Source organism: Babesia microti, chromosome II (assembly GCF_000691945.2).
Source record: "Babesia microti strain RI chromosome II, complete genome".
Lineage (NCBI taxonomy): Eukaryota > Apicomplexa > Aconoidasida > Piroplasmida > Babesiidae > Babesia > Babesia microti.
Window position 1 is genome coordinate 1,481,919 of NC_027206.1, and position 26,467 is coordinate 1,508,385.

The 26,467-nt window shown below is 31.3% G+C and overlaps 15 protein-coding genes across 15 annotated transcripts; 8 read left to right on the forward strand and 7 right to left on the reverse strand.

Moving 5' to 3' along the window:
• Positions 1–30: 30 nt before the first annotated feature.
• Positions 31–2,736, forward strand: BMR1_02g04221 (Heat shock protein homolog SSE1; the record flags this gene model as incomplete). The annotated part of the gene is made up of 10 exons (XM_021481769.1): positions 31–182; positions 204–261; positions 285–425; positions 738–900; positions 1,003–1,241; positions 1,262–1,354; positions 1,377–1,514; positions 1,603–2,091; positions 2,114–2,517; positions 2,538–2,736. 10 exons carry the CDS (start codon positions 31–33, stop codon positions 2,734–2,736), a joined length of 2,076 nt encoding a protein of 691 aa, XP_021338372.1.
• Positions 3,255–3,725, forward strand: BMR1_02g04222 (hypothetical protein; the record flags this gene model as incomplete). Its single annotated transcript, XM_021481770.1, has 2 exons — positions 3,255–3,323; positions 3,345–3,725. The coding sequence occupies 2 exons, from the start codon at positions 3,255–3,257 to the stop codon at positions 3,723–3,725; spliced, it is 450 nt and encodes a 149-aa protein (XP_021338373.1).
• Positions 3,726–3,822: 97 nt separating this feature from the next.
• Positions 3,823–7,004, reverse strand: BMR1_02g04230 (DDX54, DBP10, ATP-dependent RNA helicase DDX54/DBP10; the record flags this gene model as incomplete). The annotated part of the gene is made up of 7 exons (XM_021481771.1): positions 3,823–3,945; positions 3,969–4,117; positions 4,138–4,334; positions 4,356–4,445; positions 4,468–5,358; positions 5,453–5,742; positions 6,069–7,004. The coding sequence occupies 7 exons, from the start codon at positions 7,002–7,004 to the stop codon at positions 3,823–3,825; spliced, it is 2,676 nt and encodes an 891-aa protein (XP_021338374.1).
• On the forward strand, positions 7,227–10,006 carry BMR1_02g04235 (translation initiation factor IF-2; the record flags this gene model as incomplete). The annotated part of the gene is given in 6 exon segments (XM_012793148.1): positions 7,227–7,859; positions 7,879–8,226; positions 8,248–8,733; positions 8,751–9,011; positions 9,034–9,801; positions 9,824–10,006. The coding sequence occupies 6 exon segments, from the start codon at positions 7,227–7,229 to the stop codon at positions 10,004–10,006; spliced, it is 2,679 nt and encodes an 892-aa protein (XP_012648602.1).
• Positions 10,007–10,137: 131 nt separating this feature from the next.
• BMR1_02g04236 (Stomatin-like protein 2 mitochondrial) lies at positions 10,138–11,204 on the reverse strand (the record flags this gene model as incomplete). Its single annotated transcript, XM_021481773.1, has 3 exons — positions 10,138–10,830; positions 10,852–10,987; positions 11,008–11,204. 3 exons carry the CDS (start codon positions 11,202–11,204, stop codon positions 10,138–10,140), a joined length of 1,026 nt encoding a protein of 341 aa, XP_021338375.1.
• Positions 11,296–11,738, reverse strand: BMR1_02g04237 (hypothetical protein; the record flags this gene model as incomplete). Its single annotated transcript, XM_021481774.1, has 3 exons — positions 11,296–11,356; positions 11,463–11,523; positions 11,549–11,738. The coding sequence occupies 3 exons, from the start codon at positions 11,736–11,738 to the stop codon at positions 11,296–11,298; spliced, it is 312 nt and encodes a 103-aa protein (XP_021338376.1).
• A 288-nt stretch (positions 11,739–12,026) lies between these two features.
• BMR1_02g04245 (hypothetical protein) lies at positions 12,027–12,713 on the reverse strand (the record flags this gene model as incomplete). The annotated part of the gene is made up of 1 exon (XM_012793150.1): positions 12,027–12,713. One exon carries the CDS (start codon positions 12,711–12,713, stop codon positions 12,027–12,029), a length of 687 nt encoding a protein of 228 aa, XP_012648604.1.
• Positions 13,181–14,173, forward strand: BMR1_02g04250 (hypothetical protein; the record flags this gene model as incomplete). Its single annotated transcript, XM_012793151.1, has 1 exon — positions 13,181–14,173. The coding sequence occupies one exon, from the start codon at positions 13,181–13,183 to the stop codon at positions 14,171–14,173; it is 993 nt and encodes a 330-aa protein (XP_012648605.1).
• Positions 14,174–14,681: 508 nt separating this feature from the next.
• On the forward strand, positions 14,682–15,389 carry BMR1_02g04255 (50S ribosomal protein L21 chloroplastic; the record flags this gene model as incomplete). The annotated part of the gene is made up of 1 exon (XM_012793152.2): positions 14,682–15,389. One exon carries the CDS (start codon positions 14,682–14,684, stop codon positions 15,387–15,389), a length of 708 nt encoding a protein of 235 aa, XP_012648606.2.
• Positions 15,390–15,618: 229 nt separating this feature from the next.
• On the forward strand, positions 15,619–16,464 carry BMR1_02g04260 (BmGPI9, BMN1 Family; the record flags this gene model as incomplete). Its single annotated transcript, XM_012793153.1, has 1 exon — positions 15,619–16,464. The coding sequence occupies one exon, from the start codon at positions 15,619–15,621 to the stop codon at positions 16,462–16,464; it is 846 nt and encodes a 281-aa protein (XP_012648607.1).
• BMR1_02g04265 (BMN2 family) lies at positions 17,068–17,763 on the reverse strand (the record flags this gene model as incomplete). The annotated part of the gene is made up of 1 exon (XM_012793154.1): positions 17,068–17,763. The coding sequence occupies one exon, from the start codon at positions 17,761–17,763 to the stop codon at positions 17,068–17,070; it is 696 nt and encodes a 231-aa protein (XP_012648608.1).
• On the forward strand, positions 19,200–20,894 carry BMR1_02g04270 (Tpr related protein, putative; the record flags this gene model as incomplete). The annotated part of the gene is made up of 1 exon (XM_012793155.1): positions 19,200–20,894. The coding sequence occupies one exon, from the start codon at positions 19,200–19,202 to the stop codon at positions 20,892–20,894; it is 1,695 nt and encodes a 564-aa protein (XP_012648609.1).
• Positions 20,895–21,743: 849 nt separating this feature from the next.
• On the forward strand, positions 21,744–22,658 carry BMR1_02g04275 (BmGPI10, BMN1 family, N1-21a orthologue; the record flags this gene model as incomplete). Its single annotated transcript, XM_012793156.1, has 1 exon — positions 21,744–22,658. One exon carries the CDS (start codon positions 21,744–21,746, stop codon positions 22,656–22,658), a length of 915 nt encoding a protein of 304 aa, XP_012648610.1.
• Positions 22,421–24,625, reverse strand: BMR1_02g04280 (BMN2 family, possible orthologue of N1-10-2; the record flags this gene model as incomplete). The annotated part of the gene is made up of 2 exons (XM_021481775.1): positions 22,421–22,632; positions 23,278–24,625. The coding sequence occupies 2 exons, from the start codon at positions 24,623–24,625 to the stop codon at positions 22,421–22,423; spliced, it is 1,560 nt and encodes a 519-aa protein (XP_021338377.1).
• BMR1_02g04285 (hypothetical protein) lies at positions 25,932–26,167 on the reverse strand (the record flags this gene model as incomplete). Its single annotated transcript, XM_021481777.1, has 1 exon — positions 25,932–26,167. A coding segment is annotated over one exon (236 nt), but the record flags the coding sequence as incomplete, so codon positions are not given.

Consider the following 26,467-nt stretch of genomic DNA (forward strand, 5'->3'; position numbering starts at 1 on the left):
ACGTCAGCACAACATTTGGTACTGCACTACATGAAATCTTACATTCTTTCCCTAGACATAGGGGCATCTGCCTCTTGCGTATGTTCCGTCAATTCTAGCAATCCAAATGACATCAAACTGAATGTCAATCAGGCATCTAACCGCCAAACTCCCACTGTCATCGCATTCCGTGATAATGAAATGTACAAAGCTCTGTAACTTAGGATATTTGCAGAAGAAGCGGAGGGTTCACTTGCTACACTTGCAGATAACGCAGCTACCGTAAGTTAATCACTCATTTTTAGATGCTCTCAGTAGTTATGGGCTTGAATGATAAACAATGTAGCCAATTTGCGGCAGATAACTGTCTGTATTATTCACCTAATATTGTAGAGATTGATAATTTACCAGCTATTGCTGTTCAATTTGCTGGATCAGAAACAAAAGTAAGCATAGTTGGTACTAAATTTGTCACATACTTTTATTTTTGATGTGCTTTTAATAAAAGTATTCTGTAATATCAACGCTTTTAATTGTAATTCAAAATTTTTCACAAAATGAGTAAAATCTAATTAACCTCCATTTGGGACCTGTTTTGCCATTTAAAATATTTAATTGAAAATATCTCAAGTTTTACACATGTAACAACACGCAATAATTACACCAATTATAAATATAACTCAACATCTATGTCCCTGGTTATTTTTGACAATTATTATGTAAATGTTGGACAATTTCATTGAAACATATTTACTTAGATACCTATGACTGAGCTTCTATTCTTTTACATAAGAAATCTGTTAGAAGTGCCCCTCTTAGAATATCCACAGGAAATCGAATATGAGCTAATAATATCTGTTCCTACAAATGCATCTGATGCATATATACAGGATTTGGGCAAATCAATATCATATCTCAAGGGTTAGTCACTGTCATATTCCTCACTATGAGTAGATGGCACTAATGATTGAACCATTCTGTCACTTTACTAAATTTTTAATTGAAAATATATCGTTTACATAGGAATTAAAAGAGCATGGGCTGTATCTGAATCTTATGCATCCCTTCATCGGTGGTCTAAGGCGCAGCTACCAGATTACATGAACAATTTTACGGAATCTCACCTTGGATTTCTTGACATCGGATTTTCATCCACCACATTTTCCATAACAAAAGTTGCTAAACTTATTAGCGAAGATGGTGCTTATAGTTACCAGCTCTGTATCATTGGAGAACAAACAATCCCATTTGGCACCTTAACTGTAGGAATATCTTAACTTAGATGATAAAGTCAATTAGTGAACTTGTTGCTAAGAAATTTGAGTTTGAAATAGACAAATTGCCATATAAAAAGAGGATAACACTTTTCAAGGCGGTAAATCACAATTGTCAATTAGTGTAATAAATGCTTAAAAGATTTGAGTATTTCTGATCATGCTAAAGTCGAGATTGAGTGTTTCTTAAACGAAGACGATTTGCTATGCCCTATCACCCGTGAACAGCTCACTGAAGAGGGGAATAATCTCATAGACAATGTTAGTGGCGATAATATTAGCACGTTTATGCCATATAAATGTTAATGTGTGTTAAATGAATTATATTCACGAAGCAATATTTATATAGACTGTAACCAATTTGATCAAAGGGGTATTGAAAACAGCAAACATGGAAACGGTAGATAACATTGAGCTAATCGGGGGGGGGTCCAGAGTGCCACTAGTGCAAAAATTGCTTGGAAAGTTCATTGCAGACGGCAATAAGTTTAGACACACGATACACAACAAATCCTGCATAGCGCACGGGTCAATATTAGCTCTATTACCACCTGATGAAAACATCGTCATTACCAAATCTGATAACTCTGTCAAAGAAATAGTACTAGTGCCACTTAGTGACGAGGCAAAGGAAAGGATTGACAAAATATACAATGTTCATATGGAACACAAAAAAAAGGTTAACATGTTAAATGCGCTGGAAAGTAGGATTTTGGAGATTAGAAATCATAAGAGTGGAGACTTTTCAGATCTCATATCCGATGAAATGAATCCACTAATTGATCAACTTGAATCTTGGACATGGGATTCTTTGAACGACCCATCAGTGACATTAACGGTATTCACAATATGTAATTTAGAATATTGAGGAAAAATTGGATAGTTTTGAGAAGAATTTAGAAAAAACAAGTCCGCGCTATATAGAGGAGATTAACAGGAAGCATGAAGAGAAGAGGAATAGGGAGATGGAAATGTCCGATGATACAACACTCACCAAGGAACAACTACTCAAACGCGCTGCGAAGAACAAACAAGAAGGTAACGAGCTGTACGCGGACGGCAATATAGAATTGTCAATCCAACGATACATCAAGAGTTTGGGCTACTGCACTAAGGTTGTGGATCCCACTGAAGCCCAGTTACATGAGATGAATGACATAAAATATGCCTGTCACCTGAATTTGGCTCAATGCTATCTCAGATTTGATTCTGAGCAAGCTTATAACAAAGCGAAGAAATCTTGCGAATCAGCATTATCTATAAAGTAAACAATCACTAATTTAGACAAACTGCAAAAGCATACTTTAAAATTAGCATTGCCTATGAAAAATTGAAGGATTTTGACAAATCAATGGATAGTATTAAGAAGGCTATGGAATTAGAAAACAATAAAACATTCAGTGATAGAGCTGCATTGCTTAATAGATTTATACAGGCTAGGAAAGAGAAGGAGAAAAAAGTCTATTCAAAAATGTTTGCGTAAAAATAGATAAGAAATTTTCGTTAAAAAATGGATTGCCAAATAGGTTGTTACATATTTGAAAAATATCTGACACCAACAAAATTGTTTGTAGATAATGAAAACTAATATGACACACAACTATTTCAGTTGTACAATTTTAGCGCTTGAATATTTTGGTGTATTATATTAATATTTTATTTTAAAGAATACATAGATATTAAATTGATTCGTATGCCTAAATGGCATTTAGTAATGGCATATATTTATGAGTGAGTTTAAAACATACAAATATAACATTAAAATCCGCATACATCAAATAATTGATAAAATGCTTCATTAATTAAATCATAAAATTCAATCAAACATGGTGAAATGGTAGTAAATAGTGAGAATGTGTGAATATAAAAATGTACGTGCAGTAAAGTGGCTCAATGAATAAATTCTGAAAACAAATAAATTAACACATGTATTTATAGTGTATATTAAATTCATCTTAAGGAACCAAAAAATTATTTGTGAGATGTGTGAGTTAATGCACTATGTATCCACCACAAGGTTTCATGGATCCTACATACCCCCCATCGCAAAAACAATCCCGCATTTTAAGTGTAAGCTCAGCATTCACTTAGCGCGACTGCCTGTACTTAGATTTGGTGGATAAGCTACGTCGCAGATTGCGGCGAGCCCTATTCTTTGTTGGGTCTTGTCAATATTCCACGAGTTATAGAAACAATTCGGATGGTAATCACTGTTACGAAACCAAATTGTTTAACCAAGCAGAGAAGATACTCGAGGCTGAGCCTATTCTATATGCCAGTGGACACGTCCCTGAACTACGCACCAAGCCTAGTTTATTGGCTCTGAGAATTGACCAACTTGGTAATAGGAACAAACAGCTGTTGGCCAACATTTTAGAGGCTTCAAGGAGGAGGTGCAAGAGTAGTAGTTTCGATACTATCGATGGGCAGATAGCTTATCTGATGGACCAAGTCAAGCGATTATACCACTGAAATTGTACTTAATTTTTTTAGAAATTATCTAATTGCATTCATTAATTAATGTACAAATTATAACAAGTGGCCTACACTTATTATGGCAAAATGTAGTTTAAATCCAACAAAACTTGATGGACCTAGATGGCGCCGACTGCTTCGCCATCTTTTCCTCTTGCCTTCTCTTAAACTTCGCAACTGTATTGGCTCTTGTTGATCTTTTTAGTGCATATTGTATCTAAATATTACATATTGACTTACTTGTAGTGGAGTTTTCAATTCTCGGCCGGTCATATTACCTTTTCCAATTTTATTCGTATCATTTTTATCAATTTTACCAGTAATCTTTTTGAGCAATCTAGTTTCCTTATGTGTCAACTTTTTATCCCTCCTATAAGAGTCAATCAGTGCTACTTGAGAACTTACTTACCTGCGTATTTAGGGTTGCTAATCTCACTAAATTTATCGCCTTTCAAGTTAATTTCGTCATCACAATCAATTTTGGCTGATCTCTTAGATTTTAAAAAGGTTCTAGTCCTGGATTCTTCAATTTCCCCTGATTTTTGTAGCCTAATTTTGGAAATGGCCATCCATTTCTTCAGCAACCCTTTACACTGCATTTCACCCCTAAATAATAGCATTAATTACCTAACTTTCACACCAGATTCGTTTTTATAAACTTCTTTAGTCAGATTATCCACTATATTTTGGGTAAATTTCCTCTTTTTAGGGTCCCACCTAACAATTATTTCAGTGTTACCTTGTTTTCTGTGAGTATCTCTTGCGCTGCAAATCGCGTTCTGCATCAGGGTTTATGTTTAGTGTCATATCTGGCAGTCTCATCGCACACTTTCTAGCATAATTGCAGTTTGAGCTGGTAGATGAGATAAGGCTTTTCGTTACATGGCGCCTGTTATTGTTTTGAAATAAAGGCAAGCCCTTTTCAAGTCTATTCTTTGCCCTCTTAGATACAGCTATAGATTTATTTATTGAATTTATATTGCTTATTACATCTGCAGTATTGCCATTTGTAATTTGGATAAGTCTATCTAGGTAGGATCTGTCGTCATCCAAGGTATCATGGTTTATTTTTATTTCGTCACTACTAACATCACTGCTTCTAGTAACAATTTCAAGCCCCATTCCATCACTATTTCCACCCGTTCGCTTAATTTCTTGCATATAGTTGTTGATATTATGGTACTTTTCAAATGCTTCACATGCCTTAACCGCCATTCTAGTCTTTTCAGGTCGAAACTTATTCAATGCCTTCAAAAATTCAACATTATCGCTGTCAGCATCTGTTAGGTCACACCAATATGGATGGGTTGAACGGTTAAGTATTGGCAATCCTCCACATGATGCTATCAGTTTTTTAGCATTAATAACACTATTTCTGCTAGGCATAGGTCTAGTTTTATAGTAAAGATTCAGTGCCGCATTCATTGAACGCCGCAGATGCTGTAATTCGACATTGCAAGCTATTACAGATTCCACATATTCCATTTCATTGTCCAGCCTGCCAATGGAACCCAAAAGGCATGATTTCAATTCTTTCCTAGCGATTTCAATTTTCTTGCCCAAAAATAGCTCTAACTCGGTTGTGAATGAGAGTTCTTGAAGAGTGACTAGGGACACTGCCACTCCAGTTCTGCATTAGTGCATTTTTGTTTAAAATATATGCAATAGGGCAGAAAGATAATTTTTAAATCTATTCTAACTATCAAACATACAACAAAGCCTACCGTCCTGCTCTAGCAGTGCGTCCCGCCCTATGGATAAACAATTTGGGAGAATAAGGAAAGTCAAAGTTTATCACATTATTCACAATTGGTATATCCAAACCTCTAGCTGCCACATCTGTTACTATTAAAAAGTTTGTTTTAGAGTTACTAAAATTCGCCATTTGTTGCATACGGAGCGACATATCCATGCTGCCGTACACATAGGATGCTTTTAGATGTGACAGGTCAAATAGCAATTTAAAAAATTCTACATGATGCCGAGTGGCCACGAACACTATTGTACTTTTCTCCTGCATGATACAAAGTTATATTTTGTATGAAAAATTAGCAATTTTTCCATAAACCCAATAACCGTATGTCATAAAATACATATAATTATTAATGGGGCATTAATTGAATAATATATCATATAATATATAATTAAAGCGATTTATTGTGTAATGAAAAACACATGAATAGCATAACAAATATATTCATTGTGCATGTAACCCGTGAAATACTAGTGTTGTGCATTAAATAATGGCATTTCTAGTATGCCTTCTTTCTCAATGGAAAATATATTATAAATTATGAAAAAACAACAGAAAATGGCTGTAAATAATAAATATAATCATACCTTGAGCTTGTTAGCAATCTTATACAGTGCTGGTATTTTAAAGTCAGAAGGTACATATAGGAAGTCCACTCTTAAATCGTCACTCAACTGGTGATCCTTATCTAAATTAGCTAGGAATGGATCCTTAAGGTTAAATTTGGTAAACTCTGCAACTTCGGTAGGTAGCGTAGCAGACACGACAATTGTTTGTCTATTTGCCGGTAGTTGTGATACAATCTTGTATATATGAGGGAGGAATCCATCCTCACAAAGTTTATCCGCTTCATCCAGCACAAATATTTCAACTCTCACCAATTGTAAACTTTTCTCAACTAAATGATGTGCCAAACGGCCAGGCGTGGCAATTAAAATGTCTGGATTGTTCGCCAAAGCCGAAAACTGGGTTTCTATTCCCTGACCTCCAATCAAACAGGCAATTTTTAGATCATTTTTAACCATCAACTTCCTAAGGACCTTAACAATTTGAAGGGATAGCTCCCTGGTGGGCAGGATTATTAGACATCTACTGCCAACCCTAGTTGAGTGACAGTTAAGTCGTTGCACTATGGGCGCCAAATAAGATATAGTTTTTCCAGAACCAGTTCTAGCTAGACATAAAATATCACGAGCATTCAGAACATGAGGGATTACCTTCCGTTGTATGGGCGATGGTTGTCTGAATTTTAGCCGTTTCTCTAGAGAAAATATTAAGTCTTCACTGAGACCCAACATACCAAATGGACCTTTTTTGCCCTCAGAATGTTTCTTTGCAACGATTTCAACACTATGGTGATCATTGTTGAATAAATAACAGTCGCTTTCGCAAATTTTCGCAGAATTATCGGTACTAATATAATCTTCATAAACTAAGGAGTCTGATAGATGGTATTCGTCATCTGAACCCCCAAAATCATAGTCTTCCTCGCCATTAGAATCAAACTCATCATCTAAATCCATCGCTAAACCGCATTAGCTATTGGTGTTATTTGTATGATATTGTAGTGCTATGTATATACGAATAGGAAATTAAATATAACTCACCCATTGGGTCATATAATCATCCTTGTAAATTTCTTTTAAATAATGGATATTTATGAGAGGTAAATTTTGAAATTCTATACTACAAATATTGCCTACGAAGGTAAAATTTTAAACATTTAGGCGCCAGACTTCATTCTTATGGGTGTTGCTGAAGCTAGGTCGATATTTAAAGGGATAAATCACAAAACTAGTGATCTAGTATCCATAAATAACAAGTTAATTAAACGGAAATATTTGCTTAACCAACTAAAGAACACTGGATTGAATGATCGAAAGTCAAATATTTCAAATTTGCCACAAAAATTACATAATTTCAATCCAAAGCACACTAGTATAATACGTAAAGTATCTTCCAACGAACAGAATCTGGATTATTTATCATATAATCTCCTGAAGAATCAAGGGCTTGCCTCCTCCCACCTTGAAGCAATTTCTCAACTACTCTCTATAATGAGGGACCCTGCTATAGTCCCAGATGTTATTCCATTATATGCACTTGATAGCCATGATTTAGCAATTGAAAAACTAAAAAAAATGATCAGAAATACATATCTGGATATGTTGGATTGCGGTGTCGACACTGGACCTTGCGATATCGCCGTGTATATAAAATTTCTAAACTCATTTCACAGGGATAATATAGCAACTTCGATTAAAACGGAGGTTGATAAAGTGGAAATTGACGGTAATATAACAAAAAACATGATACTATTGGCAATGTTTGCACAAATGTACCGTGACTATCCCTATTGGAAGTTGTATCGGTTGAAGGTTTATAGTACTAATTCAGGACTCAAACTTACCAATAACATGCCTTAAGAGGATTTTATCCGTCCGAAAACTATCAGAAATACCGAATCATTGGATCAACTCAAATATTGATTACACGAATACCAATAACGATGTATATGCATTGTTGCAGCAAATAAAGCTCAAAAATAACTCAAATAGAGTTCATCATGTCAACAAAGAAGTTAATAGTAAGATTTTTAACATCAATGAAGATAAAATTGTAGATAAAAATGCGCAAAACTACCAACTGAAAAATTTTACCATGTCAACAATTAAACAGCACTTTGATACAAAGCACATAACGGTTAAGTCATTGGCTTCACATCTTGATTGTGAAATACAGATGGTAAATAGCGCAATTACTTAGGTAATGGATGTAGCAAAGGATCTCGTTGATGCCACAAGTTATAACTGCAAGCTTAGTATCGAGGAATCAGAATTTATCGCACAGGAATTGGGTTATGCTGACAAAATCCCCAGTATTAAATGCACAATGCAAACTAGACCACCAATAGTTGCTATAATGGGTCATGTTGATCATGGCAAAACGACACTCCTCGACTCCTTCAGGAATTCTGCAACTAAAATTACATCAACTGAAGTTGGCGGGATCACTCAAAAGCTAAGCGCTTTTCAAGTCAAATTGGTTACTACAAATAAATTAGTTACCTTCATTGATACGCCCGGTCATTCGGCATTTACATCTATGAGAAGCAGAGGTTCATCTAGGACTGATATAATCATACTGGTGGTGGCTGCTGACGACGGTATAATGCCACAAACAGTAGAATCATACAAGAAAATTATATCATCAGGGGCAGAGTTAATTGTTGCAATTAACAAAATAGACAGGGTTAATGACACTCAAAGGTTAGATGCAGTTTATCTAGGGTGAAGAATCAATTGTTGTCACTTGGAATTCACGAGTCTATACCTACGGTCGAGATATCGGCAAAATATGGGACCAATATCGAGCAGCTAGAACGTTCAATTACGGAAATAGCTGAATCACTGAAATTGAAGGCTAATTACCACACTGAATCTCGGGGTAATGCATTTATCTTAGAAACTGGAGTTAGTGATTTGTATGGTAAACATGTTACCGCAATTGTTACAGATGGTGTTTTGAAGGTAGCTGTGTATATTTACGCAGGAAAACTTGTGGGTTGTCGTTGGATCTAGCTGTTGTAAAATTAAAAGGTTATTAGATGTGTCGAAAGAACCAGTTAAAATTGCCTATCCATCACAAGTGATATCACTTATCGGTTTAACAGATATTACGGCAGTGGCTGGACAAGATTTGACAACCGCGGAGTCCCAGAGTGAAGCAAATAAAATAGCCTCTATCAGACGTAAACAATCGCAAATATCTAAGGTCTATAAATTGCATGAAAATGAAATAGTCCCAACTAATGAATCACGAGATTTGTACATAAATATCATTATAAAATGCGTAGACCAAGGAAGTCTAGATGCTATACTGGATTGGGTAAATGAATTTAATCAAAAATGCGGAGATCATCCTGAAAAACACTTAAAGGATCGTGGTTTTATGAATTTTGATATGTCCAATTGGCAACCAATTAAAATTATTTCATCATCAGTGGGGCCTATAACACGCACAGATATTCAATTTGCCAATATAAATAGGTGTTACCTTGTAACATTTTCTGTTAATACTCCTAAACACATTGAAATCCCTGACAATATCACAGTAAAGCAACACAACATAATCTATAACATATTTAAAGACATAGAAAATATCTTCAATAATCATTTTGGACCATTGTATACCTATACAACAGTGGCAAGAATGCTAGTGACTAGGCTTGCATATATAAGTGTCAATAAATCGGCGAAACTTGTCATTGGTACTATTACAAGTGGTGGTACAGCCACAATTTCAAACATCTATTCAGTTGTAAGGCATAATTGTTACGTAGCTACGCAATGGGGTTACTGTTTATGAAGATTTGGAAATACTATCCATGCATGTAGACAAATCTAAGGCTACTGAGATTCCAAAAAATAACTCAAACAATGCAATCGTTTTCAAGCAGGACGTTGAAGTTGAGATTGGGGATGAGATACTGGCTCAAACTAGGACTAAAAATCAGTGCGACTGATAATGTCCAATATTGACCTCAAGAAGTACCAATTGGAGTGACTGGCTATAGTGGTGATTGTCCGTGCATATACGAGTTATCAAAAAATTATGCGATGTTATGTTACCCACACAATTAATTCCATATATTAATTATTTGGGGGGTTTATTTTCATTGGTCACTATTTCCTGGATTTTATCATTTCTAAATGCTGCATTGTATATGCCCAAAGCCTGGGCAACCATACCAGCAGCGTCATCGACCTTGCTGGGCAGCAGAACAGTTGTGCTATGTTTTGCCAAATTATTAAAGGCGGATATGTATTGTTCGGCCACACGCAAAGCCACGGCATTACTGCTATTTGATGACTTCAAAGCTTCAGCTAGCGTGTGAATAGCCTCTGCGGTTGCCTTGGCACGCTCCTTTGTGGCTATTGCTTCTCCCTGAGCTCTCAAAATGTCTATTTCTCTCCTTCCCTGAGCCAAATTAATTTCGCTTTCTCGGTTGCCTTCCGATTTCAATATTTCTGCTCTTTTAATTCTCTCCGCCTCCGCCTGACGTTCCATTGCAGTGACAATATTTTTTGGAGGCGTTATATCCCTGATCTCATATCTCATACAAGTGATGCCCCAAGATTTGGAAGCGGTGTTAATTGCCTCGACAATCAACTTGTTTAGCGATTCTCTCTCTAGAAATGTGGAATCTAGTGACAGCTTGCCTAGTTCCGATCTCATTGTTGTTTGTGCCAACTGCATCACCGAAAAAACTGGATCCTCAACGCCATACGAAGCATCGTACGGATTTACGCACTTTATATACAATATGCCATCTATCTGTATGATGACCTGAATTAATGTGTTTATTACATTGTCTTTAGTAATAGCCGTCTGATTGGGAATAACTATGGCTTCTTCTTTGAGCGAGTGGATGTAAGCGATTTTGTCAATGAATGGAATTAAGAAGTGCAACCCAGCTGAAATTGTCTTCTTGTACCTCCCAAACCTGAATGAGTGTTTAAATACCTTTCTATGATAAAGACAGTTTGTTGGGGCACAACTGTGACACCAACGTGCCTTTTGGGATATTGAATGTGTTCCCCTCTCGTACTAAAGTGGCACTGCTGCACGCGGTTTGCATAATTTATACAGTTTCTGTATTGTGAATGCAGTTTCACATTTATACTTTTTAAATTTAGTACAAAAAATGGTGCTAAAGTCATACGGCTAAATGCAATTGTCATACAAATTAACACCCCAGTATAAAACCCACAGTGTTAGGTTTATTATCATGTTGTTGTGTGCTTGCGCAGATCATAGGTCACGATGGTTGTCTAAGTAACTGAATTCATCGTTGATCCATTTCTTAATAATTCTAAATTATCACTTAGTACTGGTTCACACTGTTGTGATTGGAATCTGAATCAAATAACCAATCACCACCATCAAATTGATTATACAAGGTGTCGTAGACCACTTACTCAAAATCGTCATTCACTTCGAATCGGAATGAATTATCATCTTTCCACATTTCAACGATTTCTAAATGACAAATCGTGTTACTTACCATCAATTGTTTTCCTTGATTTTTCAGAGTGATCGTCGTTAGCGTTAGGAGCGTATTTCTTTACTGATTTTTTAGAACATTCTGGTTCAATTTCATCAGTGAGATTTGCAGCACCTTCAAGATACATAGAGCGTGCATTAATTACTCCAAGAAACAATGACAAAATTTTCACCAAATTATATGGCAACATTTTTAATTGAGCATTGAATGCCGCCTGCACTACGCCCCGTGTTTGTGCCTAGTGCACTCACCGGTATAAACATTAGAAAACATATTAGTTAGGTAGAATCAGAGCTTGGGAATAAGGCAAAAATTATAATAGATTGTGTTATTTTACAAAAAAGTATTAGTGAACGCACAGCCTATCAAATTTTCAAATTTTTCAGCAGCTACACTTTGCGATATATAGCCAATAATTTAGGCAAAAACCGTCATACCAATATATACAATCTGGTATAAGAGTCACATATATAAGGGATCAAAATGATTTCAACTCAAGGGAAACTCTAGGGTCTATGAAGAGTGGATTGTAATCCAGTAGCAAAGCCTTGGTTCTGAGTGTGGTACAAACAATAACTGCAGAACTGGGATAGGAAGAGCTAGATTGTACTGTGTATATATGTATCCAAATTCCCTTGTTTACAAAATGAGCTTCAATTGTATTTTTAAGTTCCACCGAATCCCATTGCGGAGGTTTGTTTGTGACATTGATACAATATTTCTGCTTCAAGCATTGTGGCATGTCAACAAGAGGCACATTATTGCGCCAGCCTGGAGGCCTATTATTTTGTTTAGTGTCATATTGATTATAGTAGTCATGGTGCATAAATGATTGGGGGAAATGGTATTCAATATCATATGACTTTCCCTCAATTAGGAAGGAATTTGGCATTTCTGGTAGGTGTTTATGATGTCTAATGAAATCACTAGCGCTACCGCCTATAATTAGTTTGTAGCATGATAGTGATGGTTCGGACCAGGGTGAGGGTGGGATAACAGCAATTATCTCGTAGTTTCTACAATATTTCAATAAATGCGCTTCCAAATAATCGACAGTCACATCGGTTTCAATATTATATACGCGCACTATATCATTTTCGACCAATTCAGCAGGGGCGCACTTACCCCAGACACTGGTTAAGAACATCATTCTCGCCAGCACCATATTTCCACTATTGTCCGTTGCGTAATAGAGGTTATTGGTTATTTATGGAAACCAGAGGGTTAACTTTTTATATAAATAACTTTTTATATAAATAACTTTCTACATAGGTTTATACGAGTTTACATGATCAATACGCGGAAGCTAATCATATGCTAGATTTATGGTACGCATTGCTCACATCACTTTTCTTCTATGTTGCATATGTGTAATCATCAAAATAGGCGAATAGTATGTGTGTTGAGTAAATAATTTACTTAATAATGTATATTTCATGCTGTAGATCTGAAATGGGTACATCCATATATTCCACGGGAGTACGCAGATCAGCAATTGGATGAGTTTAGATCTAACTAGCTTTAATAGATATAAAAATTGCAACACATATACAGCACGCTTGCAAATATACAATATCAATAATTCACAAAACGCTGAATGTATTGTTAGAGGCCGTGTATAGAATAGTGACCATGGGCAATCAAAGCAAAACAGGGTGGGAGAGCCCTCATACTAGTGATTGGAACAGCTCATCCATAAACGGTAGAAACAATCAACACAAAGATGATGAAATCTTGGTGTCCGACGAGTCTGACTACGGCGGGGAATCATTGGGGAAATTCGGAGAGGAATACTTCACCAGCCTCGTAGACCATGAGGCTAACGAGGGCTTGTTTGATCCCTCAAGCAATGTAGACAGCACACCTCTAGCAAACGAAATTGAATCACCAGTACCAGCAGCAGCCGATGTCTTTGAAACGAAAGTAGAGGAAATATTGTTTGATGTACACCAATTGACACTGGGTATAGATCAGACAGTGACAAGTGTGGATATATTAACTCCCAAAAGCAAGTGTTCAGATACATATATGTATAAAGACAAGGAATGCGCGCATGGTAATGTTTGCGGATACACAAAATGTACAAATGTTATAGAGCCAGTAGCATCGACAGCTAATGTAGAAGAAGTCGTCAATGAAGGTCACATAGTGGGTTCGGAATCCGAGGGTACCACTAGTGAAGCGGATTCTGCTAGTGGGGACAAAGGAGCCAAGGTAACAGGTGACAGTGAGAAAAGCAGGCTAAATAATAACATAGCAAACAAATTATTGTGGATTCCAAAGAGTTCTACTCCCATATATATGTCTAGATCTGAGGAATCCAAACGAAAGATTGAGCTAGCGCGTAAGAAGGCCTCAAAGGGAACCATTCCCAATGAATTCAAAAACAAAGTATCCGCTTTGGCCAAGGACGGAGTTGCAGACATAGAATCAATCAGAATGAAAATTGCAAATAACGCCAAAGTAACTGCGGAGTCCAAAGCTGCCATTGTTTCCAAAGAAAGGCAGCGAGTTGTAGAGGCCAGCAAAGCCAGGAAGGAAGCGAGGGATAGGTACATCAAGGAAGCCAGAAAACATGTGGATTCTATTAAAACTGCCAGCAGCATGGCAAAAATCCTCAAATGACAAAAAGTAAACCAGCACCATCAAGTCATTCAAACAAGTCTACTTCCCACTCCATTGTAAAAAAAGTCGCCACAACCCGAAAGGCCATAACATTATTATGTCTAATGCAATCAAGTAATTCGTATTTCAGTTGCAGCTTTGAAAATTGTAGTATAATTTTAGTTAATGGCATATTAAAAACTATATATTAGTCGTAATGAGTAGATGGGGCTTGTAATGTTGTTCTATAGCTTATTGCCTCTCTTAATACCCATGTCAACCGGAAGACGCGACGATTCTGTGGGATCATGGCTAATGAGAAAAGCATTGGAAAAGACAGTGCCCAGCAATGAAAAAAATGAACACACAAGGGCGACCCAAACACCCACAATGTACGCACAATAGTTATTTAGAAATATACATCTGTCAAAATCGGAGTTCCCGATGCAAATTGATCTGCATAAGTACAAAGACAATTATTAGCAAGAGGGAAATGCGCTAATCACAATTGTAACTATCAGCATTTTCAATGTATCGGGAGTGTCAATTGTTATTATTAATAACTGCTGCAAGATATAGCGTTGGATTTATAATGTTCAGAGAGGGGGCGGAAGAATATAGTAAAAAATTTTCTATATCATTTCCCGCACAAGAACAGCTGGCAGCCCTAAATGATGGTAGAGATCGATCTGGCAGTTATGCCATAGTCAGGATTTCGGGTATTCCCAGGTGGGTTGAACAGGGCAGATTTTACCATATATTCCGAGTGCACCAAAGGGAAGGGAAAGATATATACCTAACCCGTGTTAATTTTTACCAATCTCCTCATGGATGGTACATACGTGGCGAGCCATACCTTGATAATATTAGAGTAGTTGCGACAGTGGAAAGGCACTTTAGAGGGTCCAAAGTGAGAACTATTAAGTTTAGATCCAAAAAGCACTACAAACGCATATACGGTTTCAGGCCAGAAATGACACAAATACGTATCAAAGACATACAAGTATACCCATCGTACGAGTTTAATGGGGATTGGAAATCAGACGATCCAATGACTTTCATTTTGAATAGGGTTAGACAGCTTCGCTGCCCATCCACACTACTGGCGAAGATGAAGATGAACGCGCTTAAGCATTTTACAAGCAATGAGCTGGCGCTGTTGGGACCAGACCCCTTGTCTCATTTTGATCCCGTGTATAACAAAGTGGTCATCCGCCACCATGTGGCTCACTCCTGAACACCAAACATGCAACAAGACACACTAAATCACATTAACAATATTATTAACCATACCATTTATGCATTAAGTTATAAGATAATAATTAACAATATTATAAGGTGTATCAATTTATAAATTGAACTTATATTTATTATCTGAAGATTACTCAAGTATTTTCATTACTACCATATTATTATAACTATAATACATTTATATATTTATTTATCAATAACTATTGTGTATAAAGATGGTGTCATTAAAATCAATACTAGTTCCTTCTATTACACTCTTTTTAATGAGTGGGTCTGTCTTTGCAGGTGATACCGATGGTGGACATAGTCAAGGACTTGTACAACTTGCTCAGAAACTTGATAGATTTATGATATTTGTTAAAATTAATTTATCTGATACGTATAATCTTAGCGTTGATAAGCTGAAACTAGATATGGAGCATAAATGTCACAAAGAGTACATTAAAGAGAAGGATATAGAGGAGGATAAAATGAAAAATAAGTTGGAAAGCGCTATAAATGAGATAGAAATTTGTGAAAAGAAGGAATTTATTGGAATTTTGGATAATGTATCCACTGCATATGCCAACTATAAGTCATTAGTTGATGAAGTATACAGCAAGGCCTATGGGACATTGGGAGGCGATGTTGCTAAGGATTTTGAGTATGAATGTAAGAAAAGGAAGGCTAACGCACTTGCCAATCTATTGGATGTTTGGGATTCATTTGTGGGTGTATTAACCAATGCAATTGGAGAAGATAAGGTTAAGGATAGCAAGAAAGCATTTGACGAACACGTATCTAAGGCTACTGATTTGAGGGATAATGTTTATAACAAGGATGAAGATTATAACACTCATTTTAAGGATATGATCAAGGAAGTGAATGGTGCAACTGAAGAACTTAATAAAGTTATTGACGTAATGATTTCTAACATTGGGGATTATGGTATTGTTATTGACAGCGGTATTATTTCAAGCATCAAATCACTCATTTCAACAATGACCAAAATTTCTAATGTAATAATTCATGAAGTTACGTCACTAATTCTCTCCGCCTTTTTAATATTTATAGTAAATTGAATGTAGTAACAAATTTACACATTTATTATACATGAACGAACGAACATCTCAGTCTTAAATGAAGAAATTGGGATAAATATGGAAATAAATTAAAGTAACATGAGAAAGATGAATATAATATTAGAATATGAAATTTAACAGAAATAAAATGAAGTAAAAGAGTGTATTTTGTAATAATTTATAATAAATTAGTATACAATGATTATATTACAGATGACTATTAAATATTTTATTAATTAAATATTGATTATTAATGATATCATATATGTATATGTTATGATTGATTGTTATACGTTGTGAATATGTTATATAATGACATACTATAATAATTAATATAATGTAGAGGATATTTTTTTAATAGTATTTAATGAATATTATAGTTATAATTATAATAATGTAGATAAAAATGAAGACATTAATTTGAAAGTTTTAATAAAAATGGCTTAAATATATATTTACAATCTGAAATAACTAATAATACATTATTTTGTAATTAATTATTTTGTATTTATAATAATTAATTATATTAATTTCTGAAATTTTGAATTATTTTAAATAATATTATACTTCGTTAAATTATTTTACATATTATACTTCATTAAATTATTTTAGATAAATTTCCAAATTCTTATACTCAATGTTATCTAGCATTTCACATTTTTCTTCATTGCAATGTTTTTTTGCTAGTCTTGTATGCTCATATTTTTTAATGGGAGCATGAGAACAACAACACGATCTTGAATCTGGTAATTTATAATAATTAATACCATTCTTGTCAATATATTTTTTCAATCCATTATTATGTTTTAATTTGTGATTATTCCATTTATTTGTATTATTATTCATTGGGTAGAAATAATAGTAGCAATATTTTTCTGTAGAAACTATAAATTCAACTAATACTGGATTATTATGCTCGCAAGTATAGATGATTATACCTTCAACAGTACCAATTGTTGGTAATTTAGCATTGTCATCAAATTCAATTATATAATCAGAAAATTTGATTTTATCAATTTTATTTGGATCTGATAATTTATTTTGTTGTGATTTATCTATCTTGTATTCAAATCCTATTGTTAAAGGTTTACCAAAAAAATTAAAATTCGATAAAAATTTAGCTGTAATTAGATTATCATTGGATGTATTTGTAATAGTATTATCAGTGTCAATATTAGTTGGTACTGATTGTGATTCACTTAATGAAACATCATTTGTATCCACACAATACACTACATTTCGATTCAATAATACTATTAAATTGATTAATATTATCTTATCTATGTTAAATTTCATCATTATTATTAAAATAGAGAAGTATGTTTATAATAAATACATGCAAGCACTATAATAACATTATCTGGGGTATGTATACACATATTCATGTATATCATCATTATTGATATATCAATTTTCAAATATATATAATTATGAAATATATAATTATAAATTTATGTGATTATAAAAAGATTAATAATTATAAAAAAGTAAATTATTGAAAAATTAAAAAATTATATTAAAAGTTGAATATTGTTAAGTATCATAACAATTATTCATTTAAATATTATAATTTAGTTTTGTAATGATAATCAATATATGTATACAAATTTGTCTATCATTTATGTGATTTGTATAATTGATTTGTTATCATTTATTTAGATTATTTCACATTAATTTGTATAAAATATCTATACAAAATGGTTTTCTTATCTCCAATTGAATTTATTTACACAATATATTATACCATAATATTAGAGATAATACTATATTATTAGATTATCAATGATATTATTATAATCAGTATTAATATGTGATTTAATATAATAATCAATGTTCTAGTTATATTCACAATCATGATGGATAATATAATATGATATCATATTAATCAATTATACATTATTATCAATATAATAGTATCTAAATTAATTTGATTATAACAATTATAACAATAATCTTAATCATATTTATATATTGATAATTAATTTTTATATTGATTATTTATAATCTCAATTTAATTGTTGATGATTTATCATCTTACGAATGATATACAAATTTAATCATAATTCAATTATTATATATATGTGGATATTGATATATAATCATTAAATGATACAATAAAAATATGTAATTATATAAATATCAATAATAATCATATATAATAAAATTAATATAATATTTGAAATTTTCAGTATACCTGTTATAATATATCATCCTAATTACAATACTATACTTTTATAATTATATAAATACATATTTATCAACATAATATATAATATACAAAATACAATTATTATAAAATGAAATTATTTATATCTGAATTTTATAATAATACAATTGTTATTGAATATAAAAGATGTAAATTTGAGGATAAAACAGATGTATTATTTGTGTAATCACAACCAGTACCAACTAAAAGTGATAACAATAATAGTACTACATATCAGTGAATTTACCTAGACAACGGTTAACATTCATGATTGTAATGATAATAAAAATATAACAATAACATCAAATATAATAATGTAAATGTTAAAAATGTTTAAGTTATTTATCGCATATAACACATATGGGGTCATAAATATGCACGTTTGTAATAAAACACTTTATATTAACTCTAAGGTGCAACCCTTTTAGAGTATGGTAATATATAATTAGAATTTTTCTATTACAATTATGGAATAGACAATGTGTGAGGTTATATCTAAATAAACGGCATATAAATATTGGTCGTCAGAATGTCTAATGGTAATGATAATATGAAGAAGACAGCAACTGTCTTTTCTGGACTAGTTTTTTCATTTCCACTTCGTCTCGTTATAACAGGTGCCAGTTATGCAGTAGTAAGGTTCAAACTCCCGCCAAGTGAAATTGGACCATTTATTAGCATATTAAGTAACTCTATGCAAATCACATTCATTCTTGGTATTTTATCAATAAATATACTAATATGGTGTAAAGTACAGGGTAATATTATTAGGTATATATCTATCATTATTAACTGGTTATATTTGATTATTCATTTAACAATGTTAATAATGATTTACAGTAGTGATGATATTAAGGGTAATTTGAGTGCATATTACTGGGCGATGATGATAGCAGGTTATTTAAGTGGAGCATCTGGTACATGTGTGTTAAGTGTGAATGGAGAGTATGCCACAATCTTCACAACCACAGTTCCTCTATCTGGAATGTTAATGTCAGGATGTAATTGGATAATATTGAAGCGTATAAGTGCAATATCAGATTATGAAACAAGTTACAGGATTATTAATTATCAAATAATAATATATATAATAATGATATTGATAACATCAATTTTATGGACAATATTATTTAATGTGAATGCAGATACTAATGATAGTACAACAGGTAATACTACAATCGTTACCATGGCATCTATATTTGGAATTTTTGTATCAGTATGTCATTGGATAATATTAAAGTATGAAAATGGATTATTAAAATATGAAACAAGTTACAAGATTATTAATTATCAAATAATAATATACATAATAATGATATTGATAACATCGATTATATGGTTATTAGGATTTAATGGTAATGCTGCAAGTGCTGCTAAACTTGTTGCTACTAGAACTGATAGTAGTGGAGACATTGAATCTGGTACAGGTGGAGGTTTTAAATCTAGTGGATCTGGTGGAACAGGTAGTGAAGCTGGTGGTTCTGGCACTGGATCTAGTGTAACTACTCCAAGTGTTAAATCTAGTGGATCTAGTAGTCCTAGTTCTACTAGTTCTTCCAGTTCTAGTACTGAAGTTCCATCTAGTACAACTTCTGAATCTGGTGGAGAAGTTGGAGCTGATAGTCCTGATACTAGTTCTGGTAATTCTGGTAATCCTACTACTCCTACTACTACTACTACTACTAGTTCTAGTACTTCTACTGGATCTAGTGGATCTACTCCAACTATTGAACCTAGTAATACCATTGAAATAACTATATCGGGTAGTACAATTAATGCTACTAAAGATGCTAGTGAATTTTCTAATGGTAAATATAAATACAGCATAACTGATGCAGATCAACAAAAAGAATTATTAGATCCAAAAACAATTAATCAACTTAAATTTGATGACAAAGAACTTAAATTTAGTAATGAAGCTAAACTTCCAAAAAGTGATGGAGGTACTAATGATGGTGTTAAGGATATAACAATATATACTTGCGGTGATTCTGATAAAAAACCAATATTAATACAATTTTCTGCTACTATAGGAAAATCAACCCGCTATTATTTCTACAAATTAAAGGATAATAATGAATGGAAAAATGAAAAATTAGAATGTACCAGTATTAGTCATCAAGTTGACGATAATCGTATTGAATATTATGAAACCTTTTGTGATGGTGCCTTTCCCCCTTATAATACAGAATATGGTAAACAAAAATGTAGTGAGCAAAAATGAGTAAAAGTGTATAGTATTAAGGATAAGAATTTGGAAATTTATGTAAAATAATTTAATGAAGTATAATATTATTTAAAATAATTCGAAATTTAAGAAATTAATATAATTAATTATTATAAAAATAAAGTTATTTATATCTAAATTTATAATAACCAAATTGTTATTTAACATATGGATCTATATTGTGTGATGAAACAATGGATTATTAAGGGAATCATACCATTGTCAGTTAAAAGTGATATTGGTAACAATATTACAAATATATCCAATGATACTTTTATATTAATAAGCATCTATACTTGCAATCATTATAAACTGGAGATACGTTTATATTAACATTGTATTAGGAATAAGGATAAACACAAATGATATGCCATAATAAAAGTAAAGTCAAATGACTAGTATATTATACAACGATAAAGTAATAATATAAAATATACTAATATATCTATGTTATATAAAATATGTCTATACTATAGTATTTATTTATGTGATATAGTCATATATTTGTAGAAATAATTAGTATTATTTATGTTATCATACAATATTTATCATTATCAAATCTTACTGTTATATTATTATTATAGAGCAATTTTTATACAATATACAATAAAATTAAGCGATAAACCATAAACATCACGTATGCAGGCAAATAAAGACAAAATTATTTGACCCCATATAATAAATTAACTATGTTATTACATAATAATCAACAAGAATATAACGTCTATCAATTTATAACTTGAACTTATATTTATTATCTGAAGATTAATTCAAGTATTTCATTATTACAACGTTATTATAACTATAATAAACATATATATTAATCAATAACAATTGTGGATAAGGATGAAGTCGGTTAGACCAATACTAATTCATTTTATTACATTCTTTTTAACAAGTGGAAATGTCTTTGCAGGAAATGGTGATGTTAATCAATATTCAAGTGATTTTGGACGAGCATTAAACGATCTTATGATCGCTTTTAACGAGGCTAAAAAAATGTATGCAAAATTTTCTGAACAGATCACGTACACTATGTTTCATACCTACAAAAATAGTATTGATATACTAAAAGCAGATGAGAAGAATGGTGGTCATAAAAATTACCTTGAAAAGAAAGAAATTGAGCTCAAAAGTAAAACTGTGGAATTTGACGTCATTTTTTCAAACATTGATTTAAATAATAGTACGGTTAAAAATGAAATAATTAAACTGCTTAATGATATATCCACTATCTCTACCGATATTAAGTCAATTGTTGATGAAATATACTATAAGGCTCTTGGTACAATTGAAGGTGAAAATGCTGAAAATTTTGAGTATGAAATTAAGAAAAAGAAAGCTGAACTACTTAGAAACCTGCTGAATGATAATATTAAACCAATTATGGGATATTTAACTGAGATATACAATATGCACATACCAATTATATCAAATAAAAGCGAATTTAATGATATCAAGAAAGCATTTGAAAAGCACGAATTAGAAGCTAATGTTTTGATATCCAAGATATTAGAAAATAATCAGAATTTTGGCACTAATTTTAATGACATTTTAAATGAAGTGAATGGTGCAATTGAAGAATTTAATAAAACTATTGACGTCATGAATAACACCATTGGGGACCTTGGTATTGTTATTGACAGCGGTATTATTTCAAGCATAAAATCACATATTTCCACAATCGCCAAGATTTCTAAAGCAATAATCCCTGGACAAATGGCATTAGTTTTTACTGCATTAATATTAATTCTAAATTAAATGAAATTCAGATGTATATATTATTATATAGTACAAAATTTACACATTTATTATATACATGAACGAACATCTTGCTCTTAAATAAAGAAATTGAGATATAAATGGAAATAAATTAAAGTAACATGAGAAAGATGAATATAATATTAAAATATTAAATTTAACTGAAATAAAATGAAATAAAAGAGTGTATTTTGTAATAATTTATAATAAATTAGTATACAATGATTCTACATTATAACAAGCGAGAATAAATAATTATTGATTAGTCATAATATTATGTATATGTTAAGGTTGATTGTTATGTGTTGCTAATATGTTATATAATTGTATACCATAGTGATTGATATAATGTAGAGGATAACTTTGGATATTATTTGATGACTGATAATTATAGTATATAATTATAATAATGTTTATAAAAATGACATTAATTTGAAAGTTTAAATTAAAATATATGTAAAAATATGTATTTAAATCTGAAATGGCTAATAATACGTTATTTTGTAATTAATTATTTTGTATTTATAATAATTAATTATATTAATTTCTGAAATTTTGAATTATTTTAAATAATATTATACTTCATTAAACTATTTCAGATAAATTTCAAAGTTATTACCCTTAATGTTATCTACCTTTACATTTACACATTTTTCTTCATTACAATGTATTCTTGCTAATTCTTTATGCTCATATTCATTTTTATCAGTATAAGAACTGTGTTCATCAATTACATATTCATAATAATTAATACCATTCACGTCAGTATGTTCATTAAATCTTTTGTCATATTTTATTTTGTGATTATTCCATTTATTTGTATCATTATTCATTGAGTAGAAATAAAAGTAGTAATATTTTTCTATAGAACATGAGAATCTAATTAATACTGGATTATTATGCTTGCAAATATGGATGGATATACCAATAACATTATCAGTTGGTAATTTAGCATCATCATCAAATTCAATTATATAATCAGAAAATTCGATTTTATTAATTTTATTTGGATGTGATAATTTATTTAGCTGTGATTTATCTATAGTGTATCTAAACCCTATTGTTAAAGGTTCATCATTAAATACAAGGTACTCAACAAAATTGGCATTAATTATAGTACCAGTGTATGTATTTGTAATAGTATCATTGGTAGTACTGACAGTTGGTAGATTAATCGATGTAGGGTTGTCAAAATTTACTGGAGTGATTACATCAACAAACTGTTTAACATAAATTTCCAAATTCTTATCCTTTATCTTAATGTCATCCAATTTTACACATTTCCCTTCATTACAATGTTTTTTTACTAATTCTGTATCCTCATATTTATAATTTTCTAATTCTTTACGCTCAGATTTATGATTTTTTTTGCGAAAACAAAAACAGGTAGTAGATTCGGTAGATTCACTATAATCGATTTTATAATAATTAATACCATTCTTGTCAGTATGTTCATTGTATGTTTTATCATATTTTATTTTGTGATTATTCCATTTATTTGTATTATTATTCATTGAGTAGAAGTAATAGCAGTAATATTTTTCTGTAGAAACTATAAATTCAACTAATACTGGATTATTATGCTTGCAAGTATAGATATATATAATATTGACAGTACCAATTGGTAATTTAGCATTGTCATCAAATTCAATTATATAATCAGAAAATTTGATTTTGTCAATTTTATTCGGATATGATAATTTATTTTGTTCTGATTTATCTATAGTGTATCTAAACCCTATTGTTAAAGGGTCATCCTCAAATTCACAGTACCTANCTGTCTTGGCTTTTGTTGTCCTATTAGTGTCTGTNTTTGTTGGTTTTGTTTTATCTGTGTCCCTGTTGGTTGTTTCTGGTTGTGATTCCCTTATTGAAACATCATTTGTATCCACACAATACACTGATTTATCATTCAATAATACTATTAAATTGATTAATATTATCTTATCTATGTTAAATTTCATCATTATTAAAATATTTAGACATGTTTATAATAAATGCACACAGCACCATAATAACATTATCTGGGGTGTGTATACACATATTCATGTATATCATCATTATTGATATATCAATTTTCAAATATATATAATTATGAAATATATAATTATAAATTTATGTGATTATAAAAAGATTAATAATTATAAAAAAGTAAATTATTGAAAAATTAAAAAATTATATTAAAAGTTGAATATTGTTAAGTATCATAACAATTATTCATTTAAATATTATAATTTAGTTTTGTAATGATAATCAATATATGTATACAAATTTGTCTATCATTTATGTGATTTGTATAATTGATTTGTTATCATTTATTTAGATTATTTCATAATAATTTGTATAAAATATCTATACAAAATGGTTTTCTTATCTCCAATTGAATTTATTTACACAATATATTATACCATAATATTAGAGATAATACTATATTATTAGATTATCAATGGTATTATTATAATCAGTATTAATATGTGATTTAATATAATAATCAATGTTCTAGTTATATTCACAATCATGATGGATAATATAATATGATATCATATTAATCAATTATACATTATTATCAATATAATAGTATCTAAATTAATTTGATTATAACAATTATAACAATAATCTTAATCATATTTATATATTGATAATTAATTTTTATATTGATTATTTATAATCTCAATTTAATTGTTGATGATTTATCATCTTACGAATGATATACAAATTTAATCATAATTCAATTATTATATATATGTGGATATTGATATATAATCATTAAATGATACAATAAAAATATGTAATTATATAAATATCAATAATAATCATATATAATAAAATTAATATAATATTTGAAATTTTCAGTATACCTGTTATAATATATCATCCTAATTACAATACTATACTTTTATAATTATATAAATACATATTTATCAACATAATATATAATATATAATATATTTATAAATATAAAATAATTATAAGCACACTAATATAATTTATGGTATAATATACAAATACTTTATGATGATTGTCTATCATTCTAAATTCGTCATTTATTCCTTAACATTTTATATAGTTATTCATTTAAATAATCTATACTAATAATTTCAATAAATATTCAGGCAACCATTACTAAATTTTAATATTTAAAATTCTGATAATCAAGATAAATAAATTAATTCTTAAATACATAACACTTTTTAGATCTAAAACAAGTACTATACTAAATTATAAATATGTTTATAAATACGTATTATTGTGATATAATTGGTTAACCTGTAATTATGATGATGGCGATGATGGGAATGATAAAGTGCTAGTTTTTTCTTGTTCAGAAGCAATTTCCCCGTCTGATTGACTATTATCTTTGTTATCTTCGAGAATATTCTTCTTTAAGATTTCATTTTCCTCTAAAATAACATTGTTTGCAGATGATGCAACAGAGAATGCCAATTGTGCAAATGGATGAGCCGAAATTGCACCTTCCCTTTGTTTAATAATGATATTCCCATCCATGTCGAATTGCTTCACAGTAATTTTGTGGTAGTCATCTTCGTAGACGTTTATTATTCCATCGGAAACGGAAACGGAAACTTGAACGACGGCAACATGAGGAGAGACCTCCAAGTACTTGCCCCCAACTTTTGGTCTGAGTTTCAATTCCGTCTTGCGACTACCAGCTAACTTAAAAACACCGTTGTCAAACTCAACATCCTTCGGTACTGGTGTGGACTTTATGTCGATGTCTATCGGTTCTAAAAATGCGGGATAGTTATGTATATTGGGGTTATGATTAGCCCTACCAATATCATCACAAT